This window comes from Nilaparvata lugens, chromosome 2 (assembly GCF_014356525.2).
Source record: "Nilaparvata lugens isolate BPH chromosome 2, ASM1435652v1, whole genome shotgun sequence".
Classification (NCBI taxonomy): domain Eukaryota; kingdom Metazoa; phylum Arthropoda; class Insecta; order Hemiptera; family Delphacidae; genus Nilaparvata; species Nilaparvata lugens.
The window spans coordinates 42,735,551-42,746,355 of NC_052505.1; the positions used below are offsets into that span (position 1 = coordinate 42,735,551).

The following is a 10,805-nucleotide window of genomic DNA, read 5'->3' on the forward strand; positions in this document are numbered from 1 at the left end:
CATTTTCGCTGAAGTAAAATCAAACTTCTTAATATTTGGTTAGAATCATCAGTTATTTTTAACTGGAGATTATCAAACGAAGCGTTAGCGTGATAATGATGAAACTTTTACTGCTGATAATAATGATTGATTTATTGAGCTATTTTCAACGACACTACAGTCTAATATATACAGTCTGTTATTAGACTGTAGTGTCGTTAAAAATAGTTGAAAAACGGATTATTACTTGCAGTTCATCATGGATAAAGAAATGGATGAGTAATGATTTATTCTCCAAATTTCAACTCCCCCGCCACCCACATCGATTCAGTCCACCCAACATTTGATCTGTTAATGTGGAGCCTACTTTAGAAAGATTTGTTCCTCAAACAATCCCATTTCAAATTTGCCGGGAAAAACATAGAAAAGTTTGGAAATACGTCTGTCAAGTACTAGTTAAGACATTTATACTATTAATAATTGGTCATTTGATTATTTTCCAACTACATATTGATGATTTGACTTCTAATTTCACAATTTCGCACACTAGGAAGCTGAAGAATCTGAGTACAAAACATGGCTGAAAGGACAGCAGTGCAAAATCGAAGACAAAGATGCTGAAAATGATATGGGATATCTCCATGATTATTGGAACGATCCAAATTTAGATGAGGGAGAAAAATTTCTTCGAGACTACATATTGAATAAGAAGTAAGTCCAATTCTTAGTTTACCCCATGTTCAAAGTGTAGTCATGTTGGGACAAATCAAATTAAGATAATTAATGTAATTCTAAAAAATAAATTTCAATGATTTCAAATTGAGGTTAGCTTTTGAAGAGTAGCTTTCTTAGTATTTGTTCAATCCTTTGTCATTTGTTTCATTTATGTGTTACACTAGACTTTTCTCATAAGATAATTCTGGATTTTTTCAAAATTTTTTTCTAATAGCACTGTAATCAATCTCACTCACCTTGGAACAGATGAACATTGACTGCATATTAACACAGTTTAACTAAAACTTGACAATGACTATTGAATAATAATGAGCACAGATTGATAAGATTACTCTCAAAAAATTTCATCAGGATTGAGGAGGCTTAAGCTACTTTTATCAAAATGATTAATTTTTCTTTTTAATATTATATGATGACTCATGAACAGAGTCATATAATATTAAAAAGAAAAATGTGGCTTTTGTGGTGTTATGTGTGATGATTTAGCTGTAGTTGGTGCAAACATGGCCACTCATAGTGAACACAATGGAGAAGAAGTTGCAGGCATTTGAATCGTGGTTGTATCGGATGATACATTGAATAATAATATCATGGAAAGACTATGTTACGAATGAGGAAAATAAACGTATCAAGAGTGGTAATTCATAAATGGTGAAGACTCTTAAACTTCTATTTCTATTGAAATACAAACAAGCAATCTAATTAATAAAATATACATAATATTTAAAAATACAATTCAAAAAATTTACTACAAATGTAAAGAATTTTTTTTCGGAAATAAACCTACTCAACTATGGGAAGCCCATGTACTAGAGCAGGTGTTGTAGTAATAGATACAGAGTGGGGGTGCAAATACATTGGGTAAGTGAGCTCACATATTATTTGAAATTATGTTTTCTATATTATAATGTCTTCCAGCTGTTGAAAATTGAAGATGATTATGGTAATAATGCCTTGCAGATTCAATATAGTTATCTTTTAATCTTAGCCAATTCATATTCCCATTGTAATGATGATTTGAAGACAATAAATTAATTACTAATAACATATAATAATATTGAACAATATTAAGTAATTTGTCCACCTTCTGTTTCAGGTTTCTAGAAGAGTCCAAGCCATCAACTTCTTCAGCCGATTTATTGAATTTGGAAGAAGATGAAAAACTTCTGACTGAACAAACTGACTTTGAGCACAAGTATAATTTTCGGTTCGAAGAACCAGACCGTGAATTCGTGAGTACTGCACCTCCACTTCCATAAAAACAACTTATAAAACAGGGTTGAAATGTATCCGTTCATTTGCAATGAATTCTCACTATCCGAGAGTTCTCATTGTTTGAAAAGGGTCGATTACTACACTTGACTGTCTGTTAAGAGGACGGGTTCTGGAACTATCCACAGCAGATAAGGGCTCTACCCCTCTGTATTGAGACACATTCTCCAGGACAGATTCTGAAAGTTTTTATGATTTAATAATTAATTATTCAATCATTCAATTAAAGGAGAATCCTGTATTATTATTTTCACTGTTATTTTCAATTTGAATCCAGTTTTCATATTATATTTCAAGTTAATTTTTTTATTTCTTCAATTTCCAATTTAATTATTTTACTTTTCTGTTGAATTATTTTCTGTTTTGTTAATCTTTTTCAGTAATAGTTCATTTCTCATGAGTTCTAAGAGTTAGATCAATTTAATCTCTCGCAAGACAAGCGATTCCTCCATTATCAATTTATATCATAATAAAAATATCGGGGCACCGAGCTTCGCTCGTTATTTTTATTTATTGATAAACAGAACACAATTCTCTGAAATGATGGTGTTTATATTTTACAGCTGGCTATACGTCAGCTTATGAATTTAGTGGATGCGATACTTTGATTTTCCACAGAATCACTCACTCACTTTTTACTATCCACAGACGACGAAAGTCTCAGCTGTTTCAGCCAAGGATGAATTATACTTTTAATGTCGCTCAGCGAGTTTTCCCAAGGATGAGACCTAGTGCAATCAAATTTTTATATCATAAACCTACTATGTTCCAAATTTTGTGAAAATCGTTTTCGAGATACGTTGGACATAAATAGGCTAACCATAAATAAATATAACCAATTAATATAAATAACCAAATATAAAAATATATTCAGATATACAGAAATTGCTCGCTTAATATAGGCTAATAGGATTTCACACAATTAAATACATCCAATAATTACTAATCCATTAACACATCCAAACCAAACATTTAATTCATCAATTTTCTCAGCCTCATTACAGGGTAGGCCTATTATCACTGCTTAATTGAACCAGTAAGCTGTAAACTCTCTGTTCACTTAATTTACTGTTGACTTGTAATCTTTCCTTGAGAGTGAGGGTATATTACTAGTTTTGGTTGCTATCATCAAATTAAGATACCGTCAAATGTTCAATGCGTACTATTTAATTATGGCGACACTCAAGAGCTAAGTATTATTTAACTTGAATTGAGTTATTTTCCAGGTTATTATTTTTTTGCTGAGGATGATGACCACATTAGCTTTAGGCTTGTGCGTGGGTAATGAGACGGATGATGAGAGATAAGTGGACCTACACCTTTAGGTGGGTTCCGGACCACTCGTAAACAATAATTACTATTTTCATTTATAGTATAAATAAATTGGTTGTAAATTAAGGTAGCATATCATTAAAACTGCATGAAATCACCTATTTTTGTCGGGAATAATAAAATATTACTTTATTTATTTATATAGAGCTTATTTTTTTAGGCTTGTTCAGTTACAGCCTATTGATAAATCATTTGCAGCGGTTTTGTAGCTAATGCGATATTGAATGTGTATGCTTTATTTCACAGTTTATTGTATGTTATAATATTCTTGTGTACAGATAAAACGCTACCCAAGAACCATGGAGAACTCCATGAGGAGAAAAGACGAGCGCAGAAAACAGAAGAGACAAGAAACAGCAAAGCGGAAAAAGGAAGAGAAGGAGCTGAAAAAGTTGGAACTCAAGAAAATAAAGGAACAGAAATATAAAGAAATCAAAGAGAAAATAGCTAAGCTAAAGAATCTCACTGGAAACCCGGAGTTAGGATTTCAGGCTAGTGTCTACGTTTTATCTCTTTTTAACTTTTTATTACCTACTTACAATTTTTGTTTTATTACTCATGAATCTATTTGGGAAACGTTTCATGAAGAATTCATTTTATCTTATGTGTTCTGAGTGAAATATCAATAATGATTCGTTTACAAATCATGGTGCTGAATATTTATGTTACCTTGTATTAATCTAGTACTGCCATCAAACTGCTTTCACACTAAAGGTTCGTGCAGTCCCTTTGGACCTATTTTTGAATCGATCGCCGAGAGAAAATCATCAATCACCACCATTTCTATTGTCAGGGGCGAGGCGTGACTTTTTGGCTCTGTCATCTCCAGGAACAATTCAGTTGAAAGTTTGAATGAAAGCTGCACCCCTTTCCCCTACTTAAAAGATAATGTTTCATTTTGGTCGATTATTTATCGAGCAAGATGACATCTAGTATGAGATAAGCTTACTATTCAAAATCCTTGAGTTGAAAAGTCTAGAACTTGGCTAAATCTCAAGCTCGGAAACTGGCCCTTAATAAATAAAATTAATTTAAAAAATTGAAATGAAATTCTTTATTCTTTATAGATTCATACAACAATTACATCATCAGAAATGCCAGGGAGAGGAAAATAAGGAAACCTTTTGCTATTCCTCTCCAAAATTTAGATAAGGTTACACATAGTACGAAATACGTTAAGTCTTGTAGTTGTTCACTTCACTAAATTTTCAGTTCTTAATTATTTTCACAAAGTAGATTTTTAAGTTTAGATGCTTCAAAACCAAACATAGAAGAAAAAAAATAATAATCATCATCAATAACAAATTGCAAACAAAATAATTATCATAGAATCTCAAAAAATAGCGATGTCTTTGACAGTTTACTCCACCATCGTTTACGGGGAGAGGGAGGGTTATGATGCAGAAGAGTGGTGGTAACCAATGCTAAATAGCATTACTGGAATTGCTTATTTTTGAGAATAACATTGAACGGATGGAAATGATGATGCAGTAGTCAATTTTATTCAAACTTGGCGCGCTCGCAAAAAAAACGTTTCTCTTTTGGTTTCTTCAACTTTTTTTTATTTATTTAAAGTATTTTCTATTCAATTTTATACACATTACATATCAATTTCTGTCCACTCATCGGCGAAACCAGAGATGACCGAATGCCTCCCCTCTGTCTATTGTTCAATTGAATTCCTTAATGTTTTTGTTTTAAAATTCATTTGATGAGGCTATTGAAAGTACTTGAGAAATATATTGGTTGGTTAGTAGGCCTATAGAATCATGTTGGACTCCTGCTTGAATAAGTAGGTTTTAATTACATCACCATCAATGATGACTAGATTGTGGAATTCCATTAGGATTTAATCAAAAACTTTATAAACTCTAGATCGTCGATTGTTTTTTTATATTTTTGAGTAGCCAAGTATTGTTCATCAAGTTTCCATTAGCCATCATCATTATGTTGTCGATATTTGCATTGTGTTGGTCTTTAGAATAGTATTATAACATAAGAAACATTTTGGTTTATTCATAACATTATCTTTCAGGATGAAGATATAGAGAAGGATTTTGATCCTGAGGAGCATAATCTGAAAATGCAAAAGTTATTCAGCGAAGATTTCTATAATCAAGAAGAATCTGACAAACCTGTTTTTGATGACGATGAAGACCTCAATCTTGGTAAGTTTCCAATATATATTTGTTACTTCTTGATGGTGAAAAAATCTAATATTGAATGGTTATTCCTTTATTGCAGATGTTTACCAGATCACTTAATGGTTGATGATATAATATTCTAAAGTAATTCTTGCTCATTATACATTATAATTCAATCATAATCAAACTTGGAATAATTATTGTTGACCCAATAATTTGAAATAACATAAATAATCTTTGTTTTAGATTCGTACGGGGATGATGGCTACAAGGAAGTTGAAACATACTGTGAAGATCCAGACTTTATTGTAAGTACGATCAGTACTTACAAAAACTCATATTTTCATTTTTTCCTGTGCTGATGTGATGAAAAGTTGTTACTTTATAACATTATCTTTGGCATCTTCTACCTCAAGAAAAGGCACTATCCAATAAAAGGATGACATTTTGACTACACTGTTGATTATTTAATAGAGGACATGTACAAACGTAAGCAACACTATATAGGGTGTCTACGAACTCCCTACCAATACTCTAGGGCATTGTTCCTGGGTAAGAAACATATCTAAATATCATATTTGAATTCTCCGGAAGTCTTCAGTTACTCACACAGCGGCCATTTTGCTCTTTTCACTTAAATTTCATTTTGCTCTTTTTTTCTAAATAATGGTTAAACATACGAAATTGAAACTTTGCACAATCATAAAAACTAGATAAAGCTTCAATTAATGTTACATAGGCTCGTATTAGACTAGGCAACCATACGTTTCAAACAAACTGAACTCGCAGAATACAAAAATACAGTCGTGGTGACGCAAAGTGGTGACTGTGTGTAATAGGTGTCATTTGATTCATTACCCAACGGTGACTCTGGTTATGGGGCAGAGTAGCCAGTCAGTCACGAAACGCTGGAGACGCAATAATGTAATAAGCGCCGTAAGAAAAAAATTTACAATTTTCCAATCGATAGTCGGGTCACCGGTGACGCAGCCTGGTTACCTATTCTATTACGGGTCATAACCCACTTGGTCTAGGCATAAGTTTAGAATAACTGTAATTCATTTCACTTGATTAGAGGAAAATTAGGTTATTTAGTTATTCTAAACTTATGCCAAGACCAAGAGGGTTATGTAACATTAATTATTGTTTGAAATAATCCGAAATATCTTAAAAATGACATGCAAAGTAGACGGAGACTGTTGCATTGTTGTGGCAGACTTTAGCCACATGCCTTGGCATGTACTGCAACTAACCCCAAGCGGTGTCCTATCACTAAAGCTGCCATATTATCTCAGTTAATATTGGTCCAATCTAAAAAAAATCAGGTACCAATGATAGGTAATCAAATTTACTAAAAAACGTTATTCTCGTAAATTTTTGTGAAATCAACGGTTTCTGAGTTATTTGAGAAACAAAGTTTTGAATGGCCGCCATTTTGTTTTATCAATTTGAAAAATTATCATATTTTTGTAGCTTTATTTAGTTGTTATAAATGATTGTGCAAAGTTTTAATTTCGTATGTTCAACCATTATTTAGAAAAAAATAATAAAAAAAGCAAAATGGCCGCTGTGTGAGTAACTGAAGACTGCCGGACAATTTAAATATTATATTTAGATATGTTTGTTACCCAGGAACAATGCTCAAGAGTATTGGTAGGAAGTTCGTAGACACCCTGTATAAGTTTGTATAGTGAGCTAAGTTGAAGCTATCTATTCAGCTATAGTGAGCACAAATCTCTTAGAAGACTTTCATGAGTAATTTTCAATGTTTGAGAAGCGTCTTTAAATAACCACTCAAACCCAAATCAACCAAAAACATTTTTGACACACACACACACACACACACACACACACACATGTCTAGTTCTCACTGTTATCATGTAAAAGCATATGTAATGGAAAAGTAACGGTTCAATTAAGTATCTATCAAAGTAAGTTAAGTCGAACTAAGTTAAGTTGAACAAAGTAATTTGTTCAATTAAGTATCTATCAAAGTAAGTTAAGTCGAATACTCAAGTTGACACTATTATTTGAATATCCATAATATTTCATAATTTCAATTACCTATATTTATGATTTTTTCAGATGGATTGTGATTACGATCCAGAGCAGGCCATGCTAGAAAAGAAGAAAAAATCGGAAGCTCGCGAGAAGAAGAAAAAGAAGAAGTCTAATAAAGAAGTACTGGAGAAAAGTGATGACCTCGATGTTGACCAGCTTCCAGTTGATGAGACTATCCAGAAAGAGCTGGAGGATGTCCATAAGTATGATTGTGAGGATATTATTGGTGACACCCCGATTCGATTCAAATACAGAGAGGTTGTTCCAAACAACTACGGCTTGACTATTGATGAGGTACCTAAGTCTACCCTTAATTTAACCAGTCTATTAAAAACTTTAGATATATTTTTTTGTCTTTAACTTTTAATTATTGATAAACCTTAATGATGATAACCGAGAAGGTGAGCAGTTTTGTTTATTGGAAAGTTTATAATGCCAAATTATTTTTATTGTGTATGCACTATAAAATAAACAAATACGCCGTCTTTTTTACAAATACTACAGTTGTAATTTATTTATTTATACATTGATACATAGGTTACAATATCATTCTCAACTATGAATGATTGGGAAAGGAACAACAGGCTTGAAGCCCAAAACTGTTCCTTTTCCAAATTTAGATAGAAATCTAAAAGTCATGTTAAGATTTATATTAATCTCTATTCATGTCAATTTATTCGATCTAATTCATGATTGGAATTGGATGATACTGACTGAACGAAAAAATGGCTTCACAGAGTTGGAGTTTTACAGAGTTATTTTGGATCTCTCATTTCTCTATTCAATGCTGATATTAAGTACAATATTTGAATGAAAATTGTGATGATTTATTAGATTTTAGATGCATTAAAATTACTGTAGGATGAATTATCTAAATTCAACCACCAAATAGCTCATAATGTGAATTTTCCATATTATGTAGAAAATAGTTTTGTATTTTTTTGATCTATTAGAAACTGTTATGATATTTCATCAAGCTTTAAGCTTTATTGACGACTTGCAGTCTAATTAAAGTAACATATTACCAAATAAAGTAAAATTACGTATTGAATTTGATGGCTTGGGATCATTGTAAACAGCCAAAACAAATTGAATGCTTGTAGTACAAACATGGACATAAAGTAACATATCACTCAATGAATTTGATGCTTGGGATCATTGTCAACTGTCAAAACGAAATTGGATGCTTGTAGTACAAAGATGGAATTTGATCGTATCATTTTTCTGGCAACTTTGTTTCAGATTTTGGCAGCTGACGACAAAGAACTTGAAAAATGGTGTTCCATACAACGAATTGCTCAAGTGAGGCCTGAAGAGAAAGAATTATATGACGTTGAAGCCTACAAGAGAAAAGCAATGAATGAAGAACTGAAAAGGAAAATTCTGCCAAGTTTGTACAAGTGAGTACCAAATTACAAAATAGTTGTTTTACAGGTTTTTTGGTGTCTGGTACATCCATGCAGATAGAGCGTCAGAGTATTTGGTTTTATAATGATATAATGGAAGTAGTCCTTTTTGATGGAAGTAGTCCTATTGGTAGATAGGACAGTATAGCAATAATAACTGTACAATATTTTTGGGACCATGAAGCATTACTTATGATTTTCACATAATTTATGTTTTCGTAGATATCGAACTACTCTAATTTTAATGTTACCAGTATTGTGAGATTCACGTTGAGTCCAGTCAGTAGATTTCATAGGACAGGACAGCACTGTTGTCACGTTTCCTCTTTCACCGCCCTCCATTATAAATAGTCGTGATTCGTATATATGATCTAATATTAATTATTGATTCTTGTTAATAATGATGAATTCTTTATTTTAAAATGAATTGATAAGTTTGTATAATCCATGCTAAATAATATTTTGGTAGTTCATTATAGCCTACAAACGATTTGGCAACGATGGAGTTATCTGCTTTGTCTAGTGAGTTATGAAAGTCAAGGATAGCAAACCAATGTTGAACATAATAAGCTGACTTAAACATAAATCTCACTATAGCTTATCACCTAATTGTACACAGTTTCAGTTTAGTTACATTATATTTATGTAACTGTATAAATTCATTCATTCATTTATTTATTGTACAAAATACTACAATAATTACAATATGATTATGACATTGAAGGAGAAAGTAGGCTGAGCCTGTACTATTTCTCTCCAAAAAATTGATGAAAAGTTGATGTTGTCCAAAGTATTAAATGTTATAGTGAAAAACATTGTTTTCAGATTATTTATTCACGAGAGTTGCTCACACACACTCTTCGGCTTAACAAAATAATATAATTTTAGCAGTAGTTGTGAAAACAAAATTTCATTCAATTTTACATGATCAATGATCAGACACTATACATAATATCCATGATGAATAATTTGATGGTTCATACTTCCTGGAAATGTTATAATGTAAGAATTATAAATAACTCCTGTTTTATTTTACAGGAATGATGCTGAGAAAAAATCGAAAAGGAAGAAGAATAAAAAGAAGAAACCTGCGACAGTTACTAGTGGCTCAATACAATCGACAAACCAACACAAATGCTCTCAAAAAGCAGAAGAAAACTTTGTAAGGAAGGTTCTTAGTTCTCCTGCAATAGAAATTCAAAAGAATAAAAAAAGGAAGAAAACAATCGATGAGGGAAATATTAAAACCAACGGTGAAACAATTGAAACGTCAACCAAGAATAAGGTAAATGAAACATGTACAGATAACAGTATACATGAAAATGAAGAAGAAGAGAAAATGCACAAAAAGAAAAGGATAAAACTGGTCAACACATCAGACTGTAATGGAACTGAACCAACAGTTCAATCATCGGAAAATCACAACAAAGAAGCTGCCAGTAAAAAGAAGAGGAAGAATAAGAAGAAACCATCTATTATGACCTCACCAGCAACGAGTGAAACATCAAAATCACAAAGCAATGGTAGTGTTGAACGTGAGAACATTCCAAAAGCAGCATCAAACAAAGGAAAATTATTCCCTGGCAAAGTAAAATTGAATTCTCAGAAACTGAGGAAAACTAATGAAGATAAGCGAAACCAGAATCAAAAATACAATCGGCAGACTAATGGCCAGGAATCCAGAAATAAATCTGCATTTTATAGTGACATTTCTGATTCAAGATTGAAAGCTTATGGTATAAAACCAAAATTGTTCAAAAACAAACTGAAGTATGGTAAAAATAATGATACCTGATTATTTGCCAGAAATGTACAGTCGATTTTTCAATTAAAATAATATATTCTGTTAGTTGCATTACTCATTCTAAAAACCCCT

At 31.9% G+C, this 10,805-nt stretch overlaps 1 protein-coding gene across 1 annotated transcript in view; it reads left to right on the forward strand.

Moving 5' to 3' along the window:
* Window positions 1–10,778, forward strand: part of LOC111044636 (protein KRI1 homolog) — a 28,723-nt gene extending 17,945 nt beyond the window's left edge. The window contains exons 5-12 of the mRNA XM_022329837.2: window positions 530–690; window positions 1,811–1,946; window positions 3,597–3,809; window positions 5,354–5,486; window positions 5,709–5,770; window positions 7,548–7,817; window positions 8,766–8,923; window positions 9,968–10,778. Coding sequence (XP_022185529.2) covers window positions 530–690; window positions 1,811–1,946; window positions 3,597–3,809; window positions 5,354–5,486; window positions 5,709–5,770; window positions 7,548–7,817; window positions 8,766–8,923; window positions 9,968–10,724 — 1,890 coding nt within the window. The 3' untranslated portion in view covers window positions 10,725–10,778. The remainder of the gene's footprint in view (window positions 1–529; window positions 691–1,810; window positions 1,947–3,596; window positions 3,810–5,353; window positions 5,487–5,708; window positions 5,771–7,547; window positions 7,818–8,765; window positions 8,924–9,967) is intronic.
* The last annotated feature ends 27 nt before the right edge of the window (window positions 10,779–10,805 follow it).